Source organism: Perna viridis, chromosome 12 (assembly GCF_037379345.1).
Source record: "Perna viridis isolate PV_CMFRI_1.1 ecotype Kerala chromosome 12, ASM3737934v1, whole genome shotgun sequence".
Classification (NCBI taxonomy): domain Eukaryota; kingdom Metazoa; phylum Mollusca; class Bivalvia; order Mytilida; family Mytilidae; genus Perna; species Perna viridis.
In genome coordinates this window covers 9,267,336-9,294,564 of record NC_142456.1, presented here as the reverse complement: position 1 = coordinate 9,294,564, position 27,229 = coordinate 9,267,336, and the positions used below count along the sequence as shown (strand labels likewise).

Here is a 27,229-nt window from a genome sequence, read left to right as displayed (position 1 = left end):
GATTGAAAAAACTAGAGCAGCTTTATGGTTGTCATGAAAGGCGGATCATTATGGTATATTCATCTGCACCATGAGAACCGATTTGTTCACCTATAGTTTTCCTTCCTCTTTCGTTTACCTCATATATGACGTTTTCTGAGCAATTCAGCAGGTGTATCTAGAAGACAAAGGATGCTTACCCTACTGGTGCACTTGGTCCATGCTTCCAGTAATTAGTGGACCTGATTGCTCATTTACTTTTGTTTCTTAGTGTGTTTTATTTCTAATTATTTTATATTCTTTGTTGTGTATGTCTGCATTCCTAGTCTCGTCTTTTTCTTTGGAAAACATTCTGACAGTAAGCAACCTGGGTAGTTAACTTAATTAAGGCAACAGAGTAGGTCTATCCTTCATTGAATGACAATTACCTGATGAATTTCTTTATATTAAAGAACATATAATAAACTGGACTATTCACGAAGGATTGAAACATTTTAACAGATATTTGTAGATTTAAATACCTATCAAGTGATAAAAAAAGATTTCTTAGTCAAATATACATTTAACTACATATGCCAAAGGATGTTCATGAGGTGATGGTCATTTAAGTGCAAGTGTTTGTAAGAATCAGGCAAAATGGGAAAAATCAGAGACAAGCATGTCAAAACCCTGCCGATCTGACAACAAAATATCACTCATGGATGCTTTCTGTAGTTGAAAAGACCATTATTTGATCTCTGCATCATTGGATTTGCTCAGAAATTTTTCAACAGAATCTTAGAAAAATGAGGTTTTTGACACAGTTATCTGCCCTTGAAATGTTCATTTTCAGTGCATTTCAATAAATTGTGGATGGTACTACGATGGTTTCAATATACCACCATCTACTTGTTGAATGAGGATATAATAAATAAATAAATAAATAAATAAATAAAATACTTATATAGCCCATATCTAATAAAATTACTCTATGCGCTTTACAAATAAACATTAAAAATAAAAAAATATACATTTAAATCATTGAAAACAAAAAATTGGGACACACACAAAAAAAAAAAAAAAAAAAAAAAAAAATAAGGATAAAACTTTCTACAGCTTGTGAAGCTTATTTAATATAGAAATCAATTTGATACAATGTTAATGTATGCAGCAAAACAGGCACACATCTTGACCTATCAGTCTTCCCAAACTTATTTTGAAACTCCCTCAACAAATTTCAATTTTGACAATTTTTTTCTATGTATCCACTTTAAATCTCTGTATAAAAAATTCTACTTTGCAATGCCAAACAATCCAAAGAATATCTCCATGACAGACCTATTTTAGTTCCATAAGGTCAAAAGTCACACCTAATGCATACTAATACAGAGTAATTAGATCTTGCATTCCAAAAATAAATGAGTATTTGATAAAAATGTTTTATTTAGGCCAAATTTGAGTTTTCTGTGATTTGTCCATTTTTCCAAATGATGAACTTTTCTGTGATTTTCCTGTTGAAAACTGTGGCTTGTATACCTACAAATAAGTAAAAGTCATGAACAATTTTTATAGTTTCACAATATTCTTGAATATCTACTAGAACTACACAAAGCCCAAATTCTCCTCATAATTACAGCACGGCAAAGGTTACCATTTCAAACAGCAAAGTGTTACTAACAAAATTTGTTAGCCAATTTCAGTTATTTAGTTGAATCACTAGAAAACATTTTAAATGTGATTTACTCCAGCAAACCTAGAATTTATCTATTACTAGACATGGTACCATCAAAACGTGGTTAGCAATATGGAGGTCACAAGTAAAAGGTTAGAGTATGGAGGAACAGAATTCTCTTACATTATACAGAGATGATTTTACAAGGTCTACAAACAAAGCGAAAATTGGCAAAATCGGAAGTAAAAATACAGTAAAAAAAAGATTAGTAACGGTAGAATCTGGATTTGAAAAAGCAGAATTCAGCTAATTAGCGGAAAAAATCATGTCTGATTGCAAGAGTAGTTTGTGTTTATACTAATCATTGTTATATAAACAAATCATCCTAAGGTCAAATGAACTTGTAAAATGGTAGATTCTCATCCAACCTTCACAAAAATATGGGGTGGGTGGGAAGATTTTAATTTTTATTTCTTACCAGATATTTGCTAGCCTAATTTTAGGTTTTTGGAGTATAGCTATGTTCTAAATCAATAGCAACATCAGTTTCAGAAAAGAAACGTCATTATAGTCAACAAGAAATGAAAGAAATTTGTGTTATAGTATCTAGAAACTGACATGAAAAAAATTCACGCCCCAATTCTTTTATTTTTTAGGGGCAGAGGGGCTAAGTGACCAAGAAATGAAAGAATTGTGTGTTATAGTATCTAGAAACTGACACGAAAAAAATTCACGCCCCAATTCTTTTATTTTTTAGGGGCAGAGGGGCTTAGTCACCAAGAAATGAAAGAATCATGTGTTATAGTATCTAGAAACTGACATGAAAAAAATTCACACCCAATTCTTTTATTTTTTAGGGGCAGAGGGGCCTAGAATCAACTAATTAAATCTATTTGGCCTTATCTAAAAACCTGTCATATTCCAACTAAAAATCAGCATGACAGATTTTATGAATGTTTTGATCATTTTAATGACAGACCAAAACTGATAAAAGATAAAATATCATATATGATATCTGAAGAAGAGCTTTATAGATTCTTTGTGGTATGGTAACTAGTAATTGTTGAATAAATTTTAATTTGTTTAAAAAAAAAACTAAAGTTATTCCTTGGACTTAATTTTTGGCTGGACCGATGGAAAAAATTACAAAATAGCAACTACCATTTCAATGATCAATTATAGTAAATCTCAGAATGCACAACTTACCTTACTGCCTTTCCCTTTTTTATTCATTCCTGCATTTGGATCAAATACATCTTTATTGCCTTTGAACTTTCCAGCTACAGAAATAGTAGTAATACTCATCAAATTAGTTAAAAGCTAAAGGGGTACACGTAAATTTCTGAAATTATTGTTTAGAAAACTATGTTTGTATGAAATTTCTCAAGTGAAACATTTATATATATTTGTATATAATGATATATCATGGACAGAAAAAACATGGTTACAAAATTTATATAATTTATATCTTTGTTTTTGAAATAAATCATAAACTACTTAGAGGTAGTTGTATCAGAGGTATGATAGAAAGTTAGGCTTGGAAGGATTGTGGATTGTCCATCAAGTATCCTGAATCCCTAGACCAAAAGGAAAAAAAATACTGTGAAAATTTTAATCAAAATAAATCTGGGCCAAATCTAGCAGGAGAAATTACCAAAACCTCCTCCTAGTTTGTACTCACTTTTCCCATTTGTCTTTGACAGGAAGAAGTTTTTGTGATAGATTACAAAGACATAAGTGTCAATAGTTTTTTTTCAAACAGACTTCACTAAACCTTCTCCTTGTTATCAAGTCAAAGTAGACCACATTTGTTTTCCATTACTTAAAATGAACCTTATTTCACTGATTCTACACCCAGTTTTATAGAAATATCATTTTAAACATATCAATTAATGTGATCCAACAATGGATCGCAAATATCAACTTCATCTGGAATGATACATATAACTATTAAAAATTCCCAGTCAACCACTATCATTTTAATCCAATATAATTTTTTGCAGTAAAATGTTTATTTTGCTGTCCACTGCTGAAGCAATTCATTTTTTCATATGCATTGACTATATGCTAAGTTGTGTGTATTAAAGTTCAGAACCATTCTTTGAATTATGTAAAGCTAAATCAAAATAATTAGAACATGAATTTCACATCATACCATCAAAGATTTTAACATCAGCTTGGTTGTAATCATAAGGTGTAAATGTTTCTTCAACCTCTCCATGTTCCTTTTTCTTTTTTTGTTTTTCACTACTATTATTAGCATCTTTTTGATCTCCTTTGAGTAAGCTCCCACTTTTACTCTTTATTTTAGCTATCGATCGTAATGGTTCTCCAGTATCTATAACTTGAACTTTCTGTCTTTTTGCTGGTGGAGGTCCTGCAAATAAAATATACCGATTGATTGTAGTTTCACTTTTAATGGCAGATGTTTTATGTATTTCAGGATGAAACAAATACTATGTTTTTGGCAAGACAAACATACTTTTTGTCTTGAAGGTCATGGAAACCAAAATTTTGAAAGATACGATTCACAAACATCATGCTTTGGACTAAACCAACAAAAGTGGATTTATGTGCTGGAGGTCCTGAAAAGGAAATGATTGAACGCTTGTACTGTAGGTACCTCTACGTGTGATATTTTTGTAATCTTAACAAGCCTTCAATTTGATAGCAATGTGCAAAAATTTACTATATCACCAAGACCGTAAATTTAAAAATTCTCTCATGCAATTTAAATCTAAAATTATACTTATTTTGTATGACAATGTTATGTCCAACAGACTGACTGACAGAAACTTATACAACCACCAAAAGGAACTATATGCATCAAATTATTTCTACAGTAGCTATTTTTACCTGGAGTTGTTGGTGTTGCCCTTACTGGCTCAGTCTCTTTTCTTTTAACAGCTGTGTGCTTCATCAATTTCCATGGAGATAACACCTAATATTAAAATCATAACATTACTAACAATTCTTGTAAGCAGTCTGTCAAAGAATGGGCTTATACAGTTAGGCAGTATAACAGGGTTGTTTGCATGTACAGATCATCAAGACAATGAAAATGTGTGGTGACATGGGCTTGCCGATAATTCCAGAGGCATTAAATTAGGGTTTTATAGTATATCCAGAATATTAGCTTATTTCCAGTGAGAATAAGTTGTGTTGAATTTAGAAGTAAACAAATGCATACTGAAATCATTTGAATCTACGACTAACCATTTCTAAAATAACAACATGAGAGAGTAGCAAATGCACATGTGAATTCCCCTGAAAAAAAAAATCCATCACAATTATCTACTTTTTTCAAATTACCTGTGAAGATGTTCCTTCTGTCGGGTCTGGCAGGTACTACAATAAAGAATAATATTACATGTGACTAAAAATTAAGTGTCAGTAATTGGAGGCATGAAATGCATTAGAACACACTTTTTCTCTATCATTCCATAGTAACTTTGGACTCACTTTTCTTCCTCCTCAGACTTTTCTACGATAAATAAACTTTAATTTATCTTTAATACACCATGAACTAAGTGCCCATATTATCAAATCTGTGTGTTTTTTTCAGAGATTCATTATTTCTCTATTTTGCTGATTCATACAGATTCCAGCACTTAACACATTTTTTTATATGCATTGCACATGTATATTGCCCTATCAATAAATTTCAACATAGTTTCTTTAAAAGAAAACAAAAAATTACAGAATTCCCTCTAGAATGGTTCAAAATAACTAATGGCTGCAAGCAAAGACAAAACAAAGTTTCTATTATACAACTGTACATTTAGTTTTATAATGTACCTGTGCAAGAGGACTGACAAATGTAGATGATATAGCAGCAGCCATTCTCTGGGCTCCTGTCATTTCTCCTGGAGGCTAAAACACACATGTACAAAAAATTCAACAGAAATTCAAACCATAGCCTTAGTATCCTGAATGAATATGCTGTGTAAGACATAGTTATACATGTATATAAAACAATAACTACCCATCCATATAAATTTCAAACACAGTCTATATTGTAGAGGTGATCATTCAAGCATGGTGTAGAAATCCCATCAAACAAACGATGCTTTTAGGTCTACATATGCTTTATTTTTATAAAACAATAGTAAAATAAAAAAAATGGTAACTCTTGCAATGTCCTAGTTTCATACACAATCTATATAATTTTTATCTCAAAAGTACACTAAGTAACTGACTGACTGAGACTGATTATAAATGTGGTCTGTAACTGCTTCTGATTTTAAAAGAAAATAACTACTGCTTCTGACTTTAAAAGAAATTAAAGAAACTTCATCAGGTTTTTGGTATCCTCTCTGTTTTTTTTTATTATCAAGACTGTTACTTACTATGTTAAACCTCTACTTAGCTTTATGTTCTATCCAACTTGAAGAAATCAAAATTTCTTCATAATTCAAAATCTTTACTTTTTCTCACAGAGTCTGAAGTGATTGTTTTGAAAAACCGAATATTCAAATTGAAGAAAATCAAAAGACAGCTTGCTTATCAACCCACTGAACTGATTTATTTACAGACCAAGTGACAACACATGTGTTGTACATGTAAATACTATAAAGATCCTAATACTAACATATACTGTTTATGGTTTTAAGCATTTTCACGGTGATTATTGTTCATTGCTGATATCACGCTATCTTATACTAAAAATATAAGATCTTTCTAAACTTGCATGCAAATAAATACTGTAAACATAACAATTTTTGTGGTAAAAAGTAACCAAGGGAAGCAAGGCTCTAGTGGTAATCAAAAGAATGTAATCCAGGGACAAAGACCAGACATGGAAAACAGACATACACAACAAAGAACATAAAGTAACTGAAATCATACATACAAAGTAACAAAAGTAAATGAGCAACTCGAACTCCACTAAAATCTGGGAGCATGGACCAGGTGCACCAGTAGGATAAGTGTCCTCCGCTTTTCAAGAAACACCTGCCAAGTTGCTCATAAAAAGTCAAGTCCGAGGTAGACAAAAGAGGTAAGGAAAACTATGACATGTAAAAAATAAACATTTACAGTATATTCTTTACATTTTTTCTCATGCTAAGCTGCTTGTCTATAGAAAAAACGTAAGCAAAGCTGACTACAACCAAAATAATATGGTCAAATTGTAAGCAAAGAGGCCAAATACATGTAGAAAGTTGATTTCACTTAAGTCTGAAATCAAATCCCACAATATGGTATACTTGTCAATCAATTAAAATTATACTTATCAATTTCTCCATTCAGTCACTGCATGTAGGACCTAACAACACTCCTACATAAAGAATTGGTAGGTCTGATTTTAATGAGATTGACCTACATGTAGAAAAAGCTTCTGTCCAAATATCAAGTGGATGTGATAAGCAGCTGCAGCAGAAACCAAACAAACAGATCAGTGCACAGATACCATGATCACGATATAAATTAATTAATGTATAAACATGTATAATAGCACTTACCTGATTCATAAAAACTGTCAGTAGTGGTTTACTTTTCAAAATTGTTACATCAGAATCTCCAAAAATTGATGATTTATCTGTCAGTAAAGAGGAATCTACAAATAAACATGTATAACCTGTAGTTAAAAGACAACATGTATATGGGAGAAAATTTAATTCATTACACAATGGAGTAAACAAATGTTGAAGACATTTTTAATTTCAAAGAGACATAAAAGAACAGTGTTTCATATCCCTGCCCAAACAAAGTCTGATAACATTTTTAATTTCAGAGATGGTTGTGCTAAGGTATATAATAATCTCCTCCCCTACCTTAAAATGAAAAACAATGAAACATTAAAGGGAGGTTCCTTCTATGAAGGCAAACAGCATACTGAAAAATCAAGAAAATCTCTCAAAGCAATTTGAGTTGATTCATGACTTGTGGATACACAGACACTAAGCAAAATACCACAGAACATCATTAAAAAGATGGGAATATAAAAAGTGTCCACCTCAAAGTCATGGAATTTCATGGGTTCTACATTCTAAGCCTTACGTAATTTTTCAAGCTGTATGAAGCATGGAATCAAATTCTAATGGGCAAAAAGGCAAAAAAAAAAGTCTGTTTCCTGCTACCCTACCTACCACAGTTTTTTTTTGTACCTACCCTGAACATTTTATGATCATTTTGGCTCAAGCACTATTAAAGTCTAGATTTCCCCATTAACTCAATGTAAAATATTTTTGAAAAATAAAATAATTTCCCACTTTTTTCTTGCTGGTAGCAGGAAACAAGACTATTAATTTTATTGGTCTAATATAGCAGTTAACAATAATGATTACCCATCAAACATTCTGTATTGCCTAAATCTTGGTATTTATGTTGGTGTGTCATATCATGTGAACAGTTCAATAAACTATCTGGGTTGTACTTAGGATGTTTGTAGACACTTGGTTCCTTAATCTTTGGAGTAGAAACCTAAACAAAAGAAAATTCAGAGGTCATAATTACAAATACAACAAATAAATGTATAAAGTGATTTGGTACATGTATTTCTGTTAAAACATTTTAGGTTCATGTGCTTTTATTAATGCCATTTTAATATTGATTTAAAATCAATTCTGAACGTAATTTCTGAATTTTTTTGTGATCTTATATACTGGAAAAATCTTTTACATCAACACATGTACAAGTATATTTCTTTTTTGATCAGAACTTAGAACTTAGGAGTAGAAACCTAAACAAAAGAAAATTCAGAGGTCATAATTACAAATACAACAAATAAATGTATAAAGTGATTTGGTACATGTATTTCTGTTAAAACATTTTAGGTTCATGTGCTTTTATTAATGCCATTTTAATATTGATTTAAAATCAATTCTGAACGTAATTTCTGAATTTTTTTGTGATCTTATATACTGGAAAAATCTTTTACATCAACACATGTACAAGTATATTTCTTTTTTGATCAGAACTTCAAGTATTGATATTTAACTAAATGTATTGTTACTTATACTCAAAAATCGCTCAGTTGAGGCAACATGTATTAGAGTATTGATTCCTTACTGAGTTAACATCCCTCATAATAATAAATGATAAGGTGAGGTGTTGTATAAGGCTACTATCTAAACATCCCTCATAATAATAAATGATAAGGTGAGCTGTTGTATAAGGCTACTATCTAAATTTGATTGCATGCGAAGATTGTAATTAGAGGCCATTTGGGGGGGGGGGGGGAGTTAGATATGGTAACTACGCCTCTCTCTATATTGTGTATATTATGTTCAGGACTTGTTGTATGGGGGAGATGTAGGTTTACCGACAGCAAACAGAAAACAAATTCTAAAGCTTATTGTTGTTAACCAGTTTTTTCTAAACTCAATGGCATTATATTGTGTATTTTTATCAGGTATTGTTCTATGTATGACAAAAGGAGTACAATGACAGTAAGCAAACAGAAAAATCAATACTTATACAATGTATATAGGACATTGACATGATAAATTGACTGCCTAAGGGACAGTGATATTGCCTAAAATGCTGATAATGCCCTGAACAGCAGGCAACATTATCGATGTTGAAGGCAATATCACTTACCAAGGGCAGTCCAGTTCATTGATAATGCCATCTACATAAGCAACTATTGTGTTTATTTCAATGAAGAATCTGAAAAGGGCATTATTGTATAATAATGACCTGAACATTTTCACATGATAATGCCTTCCTGACATTTCAAGGCACACTAATGATTACCACACATGACCATGTTTTAACCAATAAGAATAACTTATGCTTCTCTGATATGAAATAAAATAAAATACTATAACTAACTGTTGTTAATGCCACTTCTCTTGATTCCCTAACAATATTATGTATTTCTATTAGGTACTGTCGTACAAGGGGAGGAATAGGATTACAGCAGGCAAATACACCCTGTCTCTCTCTAGGTAATATCTCACTGATCTGTAGTAACATGTGATTTGGCAGTACATACCTATAACAACAAAAATTAAGGTATAACTGAGAAACATACATGTTGGCTAACTTTTCAGACTTGTCAAATTAATTTATTCACATGTATAATGACATTTTTTGAGAGCTATGTGTCTCTGTTTGTTTTTTATAATACATATATGTTTAGATACAGAGTAATTACTTGTGATTCAAGTAGGTACATGTTTTTGCAAAAATGTTTGATCTTAAGATTTGACAATACTGACATCCTGACTTTCATGATAAAGTTTCAACTTAATTTTTCTGCCACTCATAACTTTATTTTTTAACCCTGCTTGATAGTGTGGTGATAATAAAGAATTAAATACATAAACAAAATGTTAAAAGGATTATTTAGATCTTACCCAATGCTTTCATCCTCAAGTCTGGCAATCTTGTCTCGCCAGGCAAACATATTTTTTAGGCAAGCTAGCTGTCTAGAATTGAATACTTTTTTGCTTTTCTTATACAACTCCATATAAAGGTTCTCAGTAAATATAGGTTTTCTATAGACCTATAATAGACAAATTTTTAAAAAAATTCGGGAAATGTCTATTGTTAATTCCAAGGTAAACCTCGAACAATTCTTGGTGAAAGCAGTTCGTAAAATAATAACAAGAAAACAAAATATCTGTATACATGTATTACAAAACCAACATAGCAGCACAATGAACCAAACAAATATTTTAATATCAATGCATCAAAACAAAATTCTGTTGAAAAACCCCCTTATTTTTTACATGTTCTACATATATCTGCTAATTAAGGCAAACTTCAACCTAAAACCCTCAGACAACTTCATGTATAGTGACATCTAAAAATCATGCAGAGGGGGATTCATCAACTCCATTAATAGACCTTAAACTTAAGTCATGGAATGTTTATTTCCTTATCTTATAAACCAAACTTTCGTGGGAACTACTTTTGTTGAAAACATTCGCCTACTTGGAAATTCCCAGTCAATATTACAATAAACATCCAGTTATAAAAAGTTACCTGTGAACAAACCCTTGTAGATTTCTGCATTACAGAATGTATCAGATTTTTCTGTTCATTTCCTCTCTCTATCAACTCGTTTCTCATTCTATCATATATATACAACAGATAGTGGGTATCTTCTCTCGCATACTTAACTAGCTCTTCAGGTAAAGGTCTGTCAAACATTAACAATAATAATTATAAGATATAACAAACTTTCAACTTGTATTAGTGGTATTGTTAAGTGACATCGCTGTTTTGCTGTTTATTTATAATTTTTTTTGCATTTATACAGTAATAATTTTCTATATTCTATTGCTTCAGCTAATAATGCACAGTCAAAAGTGTCACACATTGGAATCATACTAAGTACAGTATAATTAAAATTGAATACATGTATAAAGTAGTCAAAAAGAAGCTGTGCTAACAAAAAAATGTGCACAGATGAGCAGACAGGTGAAAAGACAAGGCAAATTCCTATTGTTCACAGTGGTACAGTTTTGAAAGGTTATAGTCCATTATTTCTGATAGTCATCATCAATCTCCATATAACATAATTCATAATTCCACTGCAGGCAGTTCTTTTGAACTTTTGTGCTTTAGTGTGTCATATCTAGGTTGACAATCTGATAATGTCACTTTTCCAAAATTTTGCCAAATTCTTGCATTTTTTAAGACACCAGTATGCAACATATAGAGTGAGTTTAAAGCATCAGACACTGAGCTTGAGTACATGCCAGGTTTTCCATTAATACATTATATTACCTGATTCTCCAGTCAGCCAGTTGGTACTGCTTGTCAGCCTGAACATTACAATAGATCTCAAGTAGATGTGCTAAGGAGTGTCGACTCATGTTCAATACCCTCGCTGCCTGTCCTGTGTCAAACATGTTCACTATGTACAGACCTAAATCTCTCTGTAACCAACCTATGTCCATATCTGCACCATGTAGCACCTATAAGATAATGATCAAGTGATTTCAGCCTACTGTATTCTGCTTCTGGCTAATGTCACTTTTCATTGATAATCTAAATTTTTCAAATTATTTTTCACATCATGGTAAAAGCCCTGTGAAATTGCATACATATGTACTTAAGTTAACATATGCAAAATTGAATGACTCCTGAACATATTAAAACTGAGTTATTTTATAAATTAAAAAACTGTGATCACCTAATTTAGAATATTTAACATACAGGTATCTTAAAAATCAAAAGATTTTGAGAATATTTTACATACATGTACCACCAGAATCAAAGGACTTGTGATTAACTAAAAGAGAAAATATAAACACACCTTCAGAATCAGAGGATTTGTGAACACCTCATTTAGAATGTGAAGATCATTCCTAAGTTCTAAAGTGTCTACAATAAAATCCTGGGACCTAGTTGATATCTGCATTAAACAAGTTAGTCCTTGGAACGTTCTATAGGAATGGTGCTGAAAAAGAGAAAATATTACAGATTTTAATCATACTTTATCATATTTTGCAGGTATATTTTGATGGTACACAATGAGGTCTCCAAATCATTATTTTTCAATACCGTAATGATCGGTTGTTCTTACTTATCCATGTATGTAGCATACTAGCTACTTTCATACATTACTGATTAGCTGAAAAGTGCAGAAAATAATAGTTTTTTCTTAATAAAAATTAATGAAATGATAGATGAACTTTAAGATCGTTGTTAACATCAGGACGACTAACATGTTTATCAAAGCAAAATATACAATAAACATATACATTTTTGCATGTACATGTACAATTCTAGTTTAGTGGTAACACATGTAAATCTTTTTTTTTACCTTGCCTATTAGGAAAACAGCTGAATGACCGAATGTTATTTGTAACTCACTAATTATAAATTATTTGAAACAAGTAATCATAGAGTATTGTATGCATGGCAATACAAAGTCCCCTACCAGAGGAAATTTCTGTTGAAGAAAACAGAATTCAAACATCATATGAAATTTGTTTACAAAAAAGTGTGGAGAACTGCCAGTCTAAATTATTTTTTTAATTAAAAGGGCAATAACACAGCAAAAAATACTGCCAGTCTACATTATTTTTTTAAGTAAAAGGGCAATAACCCAGCAAAAATCAACAGACCAGAACAACTTTCAAACTTGATCTGTAACTCTTTTTTTTTTTTATTTTCATTTTCTAAAGATAATCAGCACATGGTCACATGTTATATGCAGACATAATAACATGAATGTAAAATATTTCTTTTGTGATATAAAAACAAATATATTCTAGCTGATTTGATATGCACTATTTCACAATACTCAAAAAGGTAAGGTTTACAATATTGCAATATATAACAACAATCATGGTAGAACTGGGTAACAACGTATAAATACATGTGTGCACTTTAAATAAATTTTCAGTGTAACCAAGAATGCTGACCTACATACATAGTTGAAAGAAAATAAGGTTTGAAAAAAAGAAAAAAAAATATAATGGAACAGAAAAATTAAAATGTGGAGGGGTATTGTGCTACATGAACATTAACACTACTGAATTCTGTCCCACTATCTAGTTTCATTACATGATAACAGTGAAAGCTTGCCATTTCTTATAAAATTGATCTTGTTTTTTTTTAATATCTTATGGCAACTGACTTCTCTGTATTATACAAGTCCGTTATAATAGTTTTTACTACTTGCAATGAAAGTGGTTTCTTAAAACACCTAGCATTATATATGTATTGTTTAATCTTCAGTAGTACCAGATTATATACACTATTAATAACTCCAAATGTAATGTTTCCAAATGAAAATATCTTTTTGTTAAGAGGTATGCTTATATTATTTGATAGTAACCATGTATCTATGTCTTGTAACCAATTTTGAACTACATTACAATTCCATAATAAATGTCCTATTATTTCTGGTTCTTCTTCACAGAAGGTACAATTTGGATTATCTACTACTCCAATTTTATTTAAGAATTTATTGGTAGTTAAGATATAATGGTTAAAACAATATTGTAACCACTGTAGTTTAGTATTTTTTTGTTTTTTGATCTGTAACTTACCATGGTAAAGTGATGTACCAAATATCAAATGAATAACTGCAACCATGACAAAAAAAGTGGAGAAAGCTTCAAGTCTGCATTAACTTACTAATTCCAAGGGCCATAACTCAGCAAAAAAATCAATGGACAAGATCAATTTTTAAACTTGATTTGTAACTTATCATGGTAAAGCAATGTACTAGATATCAAATGAAAAACTGCAACCATGAAGAAAACAGCACAGAAAACAGATATTGCATGAATTTTCTCCAAAGTCCATAACTCAGCCAAAAATAAAAGGAATGAAACAAAATTTGATCTTGATCTGGAAATGATATACCAAAGAACATCTGCAAGCATGACGAAAAAAAGGAAGGAAAGCTTCAAGTCAGCATGAATTGTCTAAGTCCATGGACCATAACTCAGCGAAAAAAAAATCAATGGACAGGAACAATATTAAACCTTGAACTGTAACTTGCCATGGTAAAGCAATGTACTAATTAACAAATGAATATCTGCAAGCATGGCAAAAAAAGTGTGTAAAACTGACTTGCCGGATGGGCTGACAGAATGTAAACCTAAAACCCCATCTGGCGAAGCCCCGTGCAGGTCCGGGTGTTAAAAGAATAGGCCTGCAGCAGCCCTAAGCTTGTCGTATAAGGCGACTAAATAGTGCTCAGAAACCTAGCCAGGGGCTGGGCGCTCGGCCCACAGAGCAACTGGGATGTGTGCCCCAGGTGGTGGAATGGGGTACCCCTGGCGTGTTACATGCTGGGGTTGTCAGGCTATAATACGGAAAACCTGACCGCAAACCATAGTGGTGCACCGTGTTGGGAAAAATGCCACGTTCCTCGCACGTTAAAGAACCCTGCTGTGGTATTCGATAGTAGGAACCTTCGCGCTCCGCCACAGGAGGCTAAATTGCCCGACCTTACCCATCCCCCCTTTTTCCAGTGGCAATCAAAATTTGTCGACCCTATTATCCTTGTGACCCATCCTTTTTTTTTTTTTCATTTCATGTTCATTTTATCATCCATTTCATGTTCATTGTCTGAATATAGCTGACATATTGCTGCTCGGACGTTAAACCCCAACAAACAAACAAACCCTCTGGCGAAAGTTTCCAGTATGGGATTAATAATTAAAACTCAATAAAAGAACCATAAATCTGACTAAAAAGGTGACAGGTAAATAATCATTGAGCGAGCTTTCAGCTGATCAGGGTTTTCAGATAATGATTGCCAATTAGAAGATGGATCCTGACTGAATAGATAGATAGATTTTTTATTAATGTCTTACTATCAATAAATACATTATATACATAGATTTTACTACAATATAAAAATAAATTAACAACATTCTTATGTAGCAGTCTTTCTAAATATCAGACACTGCCTGCATCAAAGTGATTTATGGTTTAGAAAAACCCACCAAACAAACGATGATCTTTCAGTCAACATATGCAATAGTTTTGCATAACAGTTGTCCTTTCCATATTCACTTCTGTACTTTTGAGAAAATCATTCATTTATCTCCCACTAAAATCAACCAAATGAAGCCAAATCAAGAACAATAACTCTTTCAAAGTTTCAATTTCATGTACAATCTATACTTTTATCTGAACGACCAAATGAAAAACTAAGACTGGTTATGTGATCAGTAACTGTTTCTGAACAAGAAATAAAAATGTATATGGTGGGTTTTTGACATGCATGAATCACCTCCTGTCCTGTTTTAGAATGAGTGCCACGTAAAAGAACTATGAGAGACAAATAAAAACTGGAATAGAATGGAACTTTTAAATATTTTCCATTTTAAAAATTAAAGCTGCATTAGCTGTCATTTTCAAAAAAAAATTTCTGTTGAAATATGCCTTAATTCTACTAAATTGAACTTTTCTTATACAATTCCTTTTGATATCCACAAATAAAATGTGTTAAATACACGAAATAGGTGTCTATATATTTATTGTGTTGCAAGACAAAAAATCGACCTAGATAAATTTGTATGCATGTGTCTTCCGGTGACCTTAATCCACGCATGTGCTGTAAGGGTCGCTTTTTTAAAAAACAAATCAGATTGCAAAGCGAAAGTGGTTAATCAATGGCAAGGAAGACCATTGGACTCAAGCCATAAAAAAAATTCAAATATAATGCAAGGATCCTTTTGAAACTTACATATTTTGATATAATGAGGTACAAATATGGTCAGTAACTGTCATTATTTATTAGAAAACTAATCAAGAAATAGATGAAAATGAAATGTAAACAAGACACGTGCTTACCTGTGTATCAGTTATTGTTATTTTTTTTTACCAAGGTTAAAGTATTTTTAACCTGGGTTATTGTCCTGTCGGCAATCTTCGGATATAAAGGCGAAAAATAATTAGATATCAACTATTGTTCTTCTTTGATTGAAAAAACGTTGTTTTTACAATATTCTGTAGGTATTATCGACATTTATTGCTTCAATTGCATTACTACCAACTTATTTCATTGAATCAGCAAAATTCAGTAGAATCAAAACTGAACAAATTTGGCAGCTAATGCAGCTTTAAGATAAAGCAATATTTGAAACTAAAAACCTTCAAATGATAATCTGGAACTTTACAAACAGATCATGTTAAACAATATTTTGAGGTTAAACTTAATTTCACCAAAAAGTGTCATGAAGATTATTTATTTTATAAATTTTCCTTTTTCTAATTTCATGAAAATAATTAAGTCTATATATGACTGTAAACCTTTTTTCACTAAACATGCCCTTTTTGAAAATTCAACAGCACACTAAAGTGTCTTTTTTCAAGACCTGCACCCTCCTTTTTGTAATCCTACCTGGAACAATGAAAAGGCACTCTTTTCAAAGATTGTACCTCTTTGTAGTTATTCTTATACTTTCAATTACCTCTAAATCAACTGCTATTTCTTGTTGTGATTTAAGAATGCTACACATTTGTTCTAATTCATGAAGTTTGGTAACGACTGTACACTCTGTCTTGTCCAAAGTCTGAGGATCCTTAAAGAAAAAAAAAAGTTCACAATGTAGTACTGTTTATTCAAATACAGTCAGTATATAGATTTTTAAGATGGTCTCAATACACAAGGCATGAATAAACCTTTGTATGGTTTACACCATGAAAACTTTAGATGAAATTTCAATGAAACATGCTAGCAATAGGCAATGAACAATGATCAATACAGGTAGTTGACTTAAGTGGGAGTGTGGTCTATACAATGTACAAATAGTTCCAAGGTGGGTTTCATCGACTCATGAAACATCACCTGTAAAATGGATTATCTAATGAGATTAGCATACATTAAAAATATATACAGTAAATGTAATTATCATATAATAAAAGTTTGAAGTTAATGTAACTATGAAGTGTAATATCAAGTTAAAGATTTGGTGTGAACACTCATTCTAAACCGAAGATATTGAGAATTACATCTACTAGGCTTATAGATATCATTAGAAGCATACCAATGGTGTAGTTGTTTGTAACAATTTCTGTGATGTCTCCAAATTCTCCAGCTCATACCGATAAGGATGTGGATAACTGAAAAATATAAACAAACATAAAGTTTCACAAGTCGTCCAGTTAGGCATACCCAAATTCATACAGGACAACAACTGAAATCCTTTACAATGTATGCCCATACATGTGATATCTCCAGACTCTCCGGGAGTCTATCGGATACATCCCTTTTAAAATACAAGTACCGCATTAGGTAGAAAATCTCCTGGATTCATATTCTTTGACAAAAAATGTGATATTCCGTTCTTATTTTCCACTTCTAGTATCGATTTACCCAAAGTAATTTCCATGTTTATAATTAGAACCTGATAACACCTGTCAATCAATGACGCTTGACTGATTGCATATTGATTCGTAAAAAAACTGATCACTTTGTTTGTATTATAGCAAATTTTTGACAAAGTTTTGAAAATAACAGTTAGAAACGGCTTCTCACAAAATGCATTTGTTGTGTCCCGATGGTCAAACTAACTCAAAGAAAATGAAACATGCCTGAAAATTCCAAGAAAAATGAAAAATTAAATTTGATTGTATCTACAATAGTGACAAAGGGGATAGGTACGTGTATTGTATGGTATGAAATTGAAAATGTGTAGCCTTTTTTGGGGTGTATCTTGACACATATTTCAGAATTTGCATGATACTAATAGACTGCTACATAAAACTACTAAAAGGGTATTTGGGTTCTTGTACGATATGTTGACTACTGATAGTCAAATGGAAAGACAGTAGCATAATGGAAAATTTCAGAACACAGACTATTAAGAAACTTACTTAAATTCAGGTTTTTCAATCATTTCAAGAGTAACATCCTCTGGTAATTTCAGGCTTTCTGAAAGATAAAGAAGAAAAAAAATATTTTTTTTCTATGAAATGACACAGAGTTTCTCTAAAAGAAAATATGTATTATAAGCATGTACACATGCATGTAACATGTAAGTAACTTATGTTGTTCATATCCATAATTATGGAGGTTTTTTCACACCTTAAGTACCAAAGGGTGTAAAGGGTACTGAAAGTGTAAATAATCTCTATGTCTACAGATTTGAACTTATATCAAAAATTGATCACTGATATCAGTGCAATAATGTCTACTTCACAATCAGAGTACCAAATCAGGAGATATGAAAGAAACATTTTCTTTGACATAATTTTGATAATGAAAAAAAAACTGAGAACATTGTGTCATTATTATTCAAGCAAAGGGATTTACATGTACCTTCAGCAGTAAAACCCTACAAGGACTAAAAATACAGTTTTGAGAGTTGATCCTTTGGAGTTTTCCAATTTTGATCCTGGCACAATATTTTGCTATTAATACCATCACAAGTATATGATGTTGATGAAATTGATTTGCATATAATGGGAATAAATATCCATACTGTTTTGTCTTTGTGTGCAAACTGTTTAAACTGTATTTAATTTTTCAGTATAAGTCACAATTACAATACCTTCTAAAGACTTGACAGCGTTGAACTTGTGTCGAATACATGGAACAAATGGTCTATTATCATTGTCAATCTTATCTTTAAACCTTAACTGAGGTCTCTGTATGTTCCTAGCAGCTAACAGTCTGTAACTTGATAAATTACTTCCTTGTCCTGGAGAGGTCTAAAAAATGTTGTGAAATCAGAATAAATTCATTATCAATTATGCTATATTAACAAAAGGCTAATAATGGTTATTTATCAATTAAAATCAATTTTAAAAGGAAATACCTACAGCATAACTATTAAAAAGAGAAAGAATCCTTAACAAAAATATTATCATAAAATGCGTAAGAGTGTTTAGTGTCTAAATTAAGCTTTACTTGTTTTTCACAAATTAAATCTACTAGTTTATTTTGAAGAAGTGTCATTGTTTTGTTAACATGGATTTTATTACTTTAGTTATGGGGGGCCTTTCAGAGCTTACTTGAAGGTATGCATACACTTACTGAAGACCTTTGGATCATCTCTGTAAGTATTTACCATTTTTATAAAGGTTATATGATTGTGCATTTGTTGCCTTTCACAATGTAACAAAGAAAAGTGAAATTTCCCAGAATGAGCACAAAGGGCATAGAGTTAAAGTTATTTCACTAACAAAATTGGTTAAATCCAATTCCATGTAATAAATGTAAAATTCTGTATTTCTAAGCATACTTTTTTTAGTTGATAAACTAATATGATGATGAGAGATGAAATACTGGTTAAAACATTTATGCTTTCCAACTATCAAATTATCTTATAAAATTACTAAAAAAGATCATCTAAGGCCACTTACTAAAAAAACTAATGCAGGGGAAGGCTTATTTTATTTACTTTTTTTTAAATTAGAAACAAGTTTTTTTTTCTCGAGAAATTGCATTGAATTGAACAATTCTGTAATGTACAGGATGTTGAGAAGTTATATAAAATACTCCATGGCATAAAAACTTTAATGGAATATGAGATGTGGCAAAAAATAAGAGCCATCTTTCCGCCACAAGACATACTTTTGTTTTTAATAATCAATTTAAATAACAGCCTCATTCACATTGTATTTTTTACCTTTCTGTCAAGTTCGCAGACGAATCCGTTTACTAATTAAAAGTCGATTCTGGACTGGATATGAAATTTCCGTATTTTACCGTAATAAAAATCGCAATGTGGGAGGATTTTTAGGGATGCGGTGATGTCTGAGAACCTAGCATATTTTTTTATAGCCTAATTGGACCAAAAATAAAAAATTCTGTTTGCTTGATGGCACGGAGCATGGAGCTCAAAATATGTCTAGGTAAATAGTAATAAATTATACTTGATGGACGAAAACTCAAAACCTATCATAATCATTAAATACAATACTTTTTATGACCGCAAGCTTATTAAGAGATACAAATCAAGGTGAGAAAATTATTTTTTATTTTTGTTTTAAGTGTTTGATTTTTTAATTGGTTGGGGAACAGCTAACTTATTGTCATTATAGGCCTAACAGGTTTGCTAAAATCTAACTGATTCATTTTTCATAAAAAAAAACAAAGAAATCATGTCTATTTTAGGAAACTGATGTAGCAATGACATTTACCACTGAAAAATCAGTCAAAACCAAACTCTAATATACTGAAATCCTGTCTAAACATTTTGAATGACCTGAACCTGTATAAAATCAAACATCTGTCTAAGCTTTTCAATAAAAATAAGGTTCCTCATTACCTTTTTATTCCAGCTAGCGACTGCATTATGTTTTGGAGTAGTAGAGGCTACTACTAAAGCTGTTTCCTTTTTCTTAACTCCAGATGCTTCATCCAACCATCCACCCTAAAATCAGTCATTATAAAAATTATGTATTACATAAATTGAAATTTCAGGCGAACAATCCCGCCAAAATTTCCAATTAATTAAACTATTTTAGGGAGAATATGGTCAGTGGATTTTGGCATGTTAAGAGCAATTTTTCTTGCTTTCAGACACTAAAACTGAGATGATTGCAGTAGTAGCATTTTTGGTAACATGTGCTTTTGGAATAACTTGAAAATGTATGCAAATGATAACTACTACCAGAAAGGTGATTGTATATTATAAATAAAAAATATGGTTTTATTTATTTGTGTTTAACTACTCAAAATTAAAGTATTTTTGCCCTATTCACAAAAAAAAACCACCAAAAAATAAACATAATTTTGGTGGTAATATGTGTAAGTAGTGATTTCATGACATTTAGCTACAGCAACTGCCCTGGTAGTCAACATTATTTTTTTCTATTTACATCAGGATTTCATCTTTTTGAACCACATACATGTATTACTTTCTTTTTTCACTGTTTACAAAGCCTTTCAACAATGACATATTTTTTTAAACAGTACTATTAATTTGGGAATTAATGCAAAGATTTAGCAGTGAAAAATGTATAGTAATTGCACAAATAACCCAATATGTAATTCCAATAATATTAATGCATAGAAACAAAATTTACAATATTTTTATTACCTCATTCATGGAAAAAAAATTGATGTTCTTAGAGAAAACTATCATTCATAGACTTAAAATAAGAAAAAAATAAGTCAAAATAGGATAAAATTTGAAATTCGATTAGAACAGGTAATTCGATATTTTGCATTTGTAAAAAACAGTTATACATACCACCCTTTCAAGAATTTGGTCATTAGCATCTATCAAAACGTCAAATTTGTCTTCAAGGTCAACTGCTGTGCTGCCCCCAGTCAGGTTTCCTTTTACACTTTGGTATTTCAAAATACTCTGGATTCTGAAGAGAAAACAAAACAAGGATACTGCAGGATGCATTTCTTATTGAAAATATGACTTTACCTAAGACATATAAGAGACAAACATGATTCTAATTTTCTTCACAGAAACTGGTAAAAATATAAAAAATTAACTTAGTCTAGTGAATATGCCAGGGCCTTATCTAGAGTGAAAAATGAGTAAAATACTTCACCTTGTCATTAATATCTAGATTATGCCCTGAAATGCAATGAAATTTTAGCCAGTTCTTTTTAAGTCACATCCACCATTAGTTACAGTTTTTGCTGCATGTCATACCACTATTGTATATACAAAAAGTTACCTATATATTAGCACATTTAAACTTGAAAAGTATTAGGTTCAAATGTTAACCAGATTGCAAAAAAGACAAAGTATCCCATTGACTTGTGTGAGAAGATAAGAGAGAGATCACCATAATTTGTTACAACAGCTCTAGTACTGTAATGGTAAAATGATTTGGCATTTGGTAATGACCCACCACAGCTAATTTCAAGGTTCGTTTGTCAAAATAATTAAAGAATAGAGCTTGTAAGTCTCATCCTTGATTTATTTTTTATCTATAAATTCTACTGAAGACCGATTTGTATTCAGATTGCTACATGTACTTCCAATACTATACAGCGCCTTATTTTGATCATCCCATTTATGCATATTAAAGTACATGTAGTTATTGCTGATATCATGGCAGTTTTTACTCTGAAAACAACCATTTCTGATGCTTCTGAATTGGATTTAGGGATTCATTCTCTTGAATTCACAGAGTGATATGACAAGACTTATAAATTCTATTACATGTTGTTAATTCTTAGTGTGGAATTAATGGAATATTTCAACTATTTACATGTTCAAAATTCTGTTTCCCTCAATGTCAAGGACTTCTCTTACACCTTGGAAACTTGTATAGTAATCAAAGTCATCTCCAGTTGCTGGCAAGTCATTGGAACATTTTGTTGCCTGCAAAGCACTCTTAAGGGCTTGCTGAAATGACGATGAAACTTGCAATGAATTATTTACATCCCAGAACTAAAATCCAGATTTTAACAGACTGATATGCAAAGATTCTACAGTTTTATCTACATGAAAAACGTAAAGGGATCATGATTTATTTTTGCAAAAAGGGCACTTAAAGAGCAAATAAGGTATAAAATAGTTCTATAACATAAAAATATGTATTTTACATGAAAGTTTATCTTTCATGTTTAATTGGATATTAATAGGATAATTAATTACAAAGAGTGAATAAACAAAATAATATCATGAGTGCCAAAGAATGCCTACATTTTAAGAGTGTGCAGACCTTGTTCCATGCAGTTCAATCCTCAGTCTCAGATGATCTTGGTACAAGTGATGGTATTTTGGATATTCACAATAATAAATTGATTATCCTATTGATTATAAAGATTTTCTTCATAATTTATCAATATTTTCAAGATGAAGTTTAAATTCTGTGATTGGCAGATGAATTTCAAAGTTGTGACATTTTGGTAGGAGAAAGTCTGTGAGTGAATATTACAGAATTTATTTCACAGTGCGTATTATCGAAAATTATTTACACCAGCAACATTTGATAAACCACTACTATCTATATGATAATTTCATTTGTTGCTAAAGCCAAAATGTGACTTTAATTTGTATAACACATCTGTTAAAATTTCCCAGTCACATTAAATTTTGCTTCAAGAATCAAAAGACCATCCATCATTCAGAAAAAAATATATGTAGTTCAACTGGTTCCTTAAAATCTTCAATATGATAGATTTCTAGCTCATCTGTAAACACCAAAGATAATTAGATTTGCAGTTATATCAGACCCTACAAAATAACTTGAGCATTTTACATCTGAAACTACAGATTCACACTAAAAATTCAAAATTAAATCAATCCTAGAATGAATGTAATACATTGGAGCATGAACAAGATGTTGCGAATAATAACCATTTTTGATTTGGCAATAATACTGTTACTAATCATCAGAGAAACATAGTAAGTATCTGAGTATCTGAGATCTCCAACAGAAACACAAATATACAAATATAACTGCATAATCAAACCAAAAAAAACCACCAAAAACCTACCGACCCTATTTTTTTCAGCAGAGTACAGTAACCACACATTTTTTTTTGGCCTAAGATCGTATTCATTCTTTGGTGGTGCGGAGATTGACTCTAGGTACGGTACAGAATTCAAACTCAATCACTTCTTTTTTAAAACAATATCAAATCTCTCAAAACTTTATCTAGTTCTACAACATTAACATACTACTTTCATACTCACCACATGATTTTCAAATATATTTTATCTTTGACAAAGTGATGTGTGAATAAATTTCGTTGTGCCATTAAAAATCCTAAATATTTGCTAATCGCTATTCGGAAATATGCTTCTCGAGACTTATCGATTCTGTTGCTTATAGAATCTTACATGTGCTAATTTAAAAGCAAATTTAGATGTTTTTAATGGGATTTCTGCATCTGGTAATAAATTTATTTTACAGCCACATCTTTTAACTTAGTACTTCAATCATTCTTAGATATTTTTAATTGATATTACGTTATATATAGACAAAAACATCCTGCAGGTCATTTTTGCCGGAACGTTACTCTCGAAAAATGGCATCCAAAGATAAAACCTCCCATTTTGACTATAAACAAAAAATGAAAATATCCGATGAAAACATGAAAGATAAACATAAAATGTGTGGCTTTATGTTATAGAACTAAACTTTATCCAAAGTCTTAAGGTGAAGTTTTAACCTCTTAATGATTTTAGAAAAACGTAAAATTCAGACAGGAAAGTGAGAAATAGTCAATAAACAGTTGGGTATGGTAACTTCTGGTAACACATTTTAGACCTTTTGATTTCAGAAAACCAATCAAACAAGAAATATAAGAAAGATATACATAATTTTCTTGATTAGAAATGAATTGAAACAGACTTTTCGACATCTCATGCAATTTTCAGTTTTTATCAAACTGTAAGAATGAATATTTTAGCAAAACATTATTTGGTATGGGGAGAAGTTGGTACCAGTACGATAGACCCTACAAGCAAATAATTCAGTTTGAACAAATGGGGCACCTTGAGTCATTTCACTTGTTTGAAAAAGACTTTAAGCCCTAATTAAAATGGGTAACATTAATATTTAACAATATATTTATTACAAAAACACTTAGTTTATTAGATAACTTGAATGGACCATTCTAAAAAAAAAAACAAAAAAAAAAACTAAGCATGCATGATTGTGTAGAACACGGTGCGATAAATACAACACACATATATTGTCTGAATGCATTATTTTCACAATCCATATAGGATAACATGTTTAAAAATCTCATTTTCATTAAAGGATAATTAGAAACATTGTCGCAAGTCGAGTTGTCAAATGTCGTGAGAAGTCAAAATGAGCAAAACTCCAAAAGAATAACTATGCTCGGCCTCGGTAGTAACTTTGATTTTTTTTGTACGTCTTATGATTAAGATATAATAAGAATTGTATTAAGTGCTTTTTCCCCACAATACGAACCTGCGTGTAATCTGTTAACGTGCTAAAACCAGGCAAAAATTCCTCTTGGTCAGTTTGTTTTTCTTCTGACATCTTCGCACGTGTTTCCTTCAACCATTGTTTCGTAATGATGACAAATGACGATTTTTCACAAATTTGTACAATAGAATAAATATTTCTTCAATTTATTTTTCTTCTACATTTTCTGATCACATCTAAAGACATTTTTTTCAAGATTCCATCTTTTCTACTTTTTATCCGAAACAAGACAAAATGTAACTCAATGTTTTATCTGGAACGGATAGGAGTAATTTTCGGTCAGATGAGCTTTTTAGAACTCCATGAAACTTATTGAAATGATCTTATTAGGACTAATCGACTGCATGTCACTCCCCCAGCCTTTTTCGTAAATGGCCGCAACATTTATATGGAAATATATTCAATGAACAGTTAGAATTTGGTACGATGTAAAAAAAAACAAAACAAAAAAAAAAAAAAAAACAACAACTTTCGATAAAAATTGACGGAAGTGTCTAGGCTAAAAACCACTAATTCCACTTTCCATAGGCTTCTATGCTAATTTCACAATATTCAATGGCTTCTCTGGACTTTACCTTAACTTTAACCTGCAGAGGACTATATATCAGCATGATTCTACATATGTCAGCTCACAATCCTCAGAATGGCATGTGGGGTTAGCAGACTTGCAGTGCAGTACTGGTCACCGGAAGTGAAGGGTCTATAAATAGCATGGGAAATCCCAGTGTTTTCACAAGATAGGGGTATATTTAAAAATCATTATGGAGATTAGGCTTCACATCACAAGAAGCAAAATGCACCTATAAAATGTACAGAAATGTTTTTCCTTTCAGAAACTGTTTAAATTTTTTAAATAAGATGAGAACTTTTTTCACAGCACTATGAGGAACAGGGGTAATTTCTGCGTAGGACTATTTTTGCGTACGTTCCAAATGCTCATTGGTTGAATTGGTGGTCTGTAACCTAAAGAGTCACTTTTTGTCTTAGAAAAAATAAATAACTATACAGGTATCTTCCTACACACATATTGAATGCATTTGCAAAGTTTCAGTGAAATGTGACAAGCACTTTTTTAAATATTTGATTTTTAAATATAGGGTAACCAAGTTGTGCGAGCAAAAAAGTGACAATATTCTACCATACTTAAATGCATTAAATATTTGCAAAGAACTTTTTCTGACTTTTCAAATAAAAAATATCAATCACAATTTGTTTTTTAACAATATCAGTGAAGAAATAGTTTTAAAAGTAATCATTTCCTGAGAAATTGGTCTATTTTTAAAAATTTATTTCTGACATGCCTCCCCCTTTTTCTTGATCACATGTCAAAAATCCTAAATCTTTAAATTTTCACAAAAGGTGATATATTTGGCTTTAAATTTGTAAATACAGTGTTTTCACATTAAAACATGACCAGTAAAGGGCACCTAATGCAAAAAAAGTACTCAATAATGGATTTTCCATGTTGCCATAGGGGAATGCTGATATGGCCTTAACCGCAGTAATGAAAGTGAGTTTTTCCTCATTTCTAAGCTAATTTTTGCTCAAATCTATACAAAACTTGATTTCAAGTGCTTATTACCACCATATTTAGGTAAATATAGCCCTCAAAGTTTAATATTTGATATTTTTACTAAATTTTCTACACTTTTTACAAGATAGGACATAAAAATCAGCCAAAAAGACCAATTTTCCATAATTTGGACCTATAACTTAAAAAAATGCATACTTTGAAGGATTTTTGTAGTGTATTCCTCTCATGGCAAAGTTAACAAGATCTTCAAGTAGTTTAAAGCTATTTCAAGAAACTTTTCATTTTGCCATGGCTTGAACTTAAGGCTAAAAACCACTAATTCCACTTTCCATAGGCTTCTATGCTAATTTCACAATATTCAATGGCTTCTCTGGACTTTACCTTAACTTTAACCTGCAGAGGACTATATATCAGCATGATTCTACATATGTCAGCTCACAATCCTCAGAATGGCATGTGGGGTTAGCAGACTTGCAGTGCAGTACTGGTCACCGGAAGTGAAGGGTCTATAAATAGCATGGGAAATCCCAGTGTTTTCACAAGATAGGGGTATATTTAAAAATCATTATGGAGATTAGGCTTCACATCACAAGAAGCAAAATGCACCTATAAAATGTACAGAAATGTTTTTCCTTTCAGAAACTGTTTAAATTTTTTAAATAAGATGAGAACTTTTTTCACAGCACTATGAGGAACAGGGGTAATTTCTGCGTAGGACTATTTTTGCGTACGTTCCAAATGCTCATTGGTTGAATTGGTGGTCTGTAACCTAAAGAGTCACTTTTTGTCTTAGAAAAAATAAATAACTA

At 31.3% G+C, this 27,229-nt stretch overlaps 1 protein-coding gene across 1 annotated transcript; it reads right to left on the bottom strand.

Moving 5' to 3' along the window:
- Nucleotides 1-1,383: 1,383 nt before the first annotated feature.
- Nucleotides 1,384-24,959, bottom strand: LOC148601108 (exosome complex component 10-like). The gene is made up of 21 exons (XM_088556652.1): nt 24,869-24,959; nt 22,187-22,323; nt 21,202-21,325; nt 20,275-20,379; nt 18,553-18,712; nt 17,876-17,933; nt 17,047-17,122; nt 16,471-16,581; nt 11,844-11,987; nt 11,312-11,502; nt 10,565-10,721; nt 9,934-10,082; nt 9,407-9,569; nt 7,918-8,053; nt 7,093-7,187; nt 5,429-5,503; nt 4,943-4,978; nt 4,487-4,571; nt 3,786-4,007; nt 2,837-2,910; nt 1,384-1,494 (listed from the first exon to the last, which is right to left on the bottom strand). The coding sequence occupies exons 1-21, from the start codon at nt 24,938-24,940 to the stop codon at nt 1,399-1,401; spliced, it is 2,466 nt and encodes an 821-aa protein (XP_088412778.1). The 5' UTR covers nt 24,941-24,959; the 3' UTR covers nt 1,384-1,398.
- Nucleotides 24,960-27,229: the final 2,270 nt, after the last annotated feature.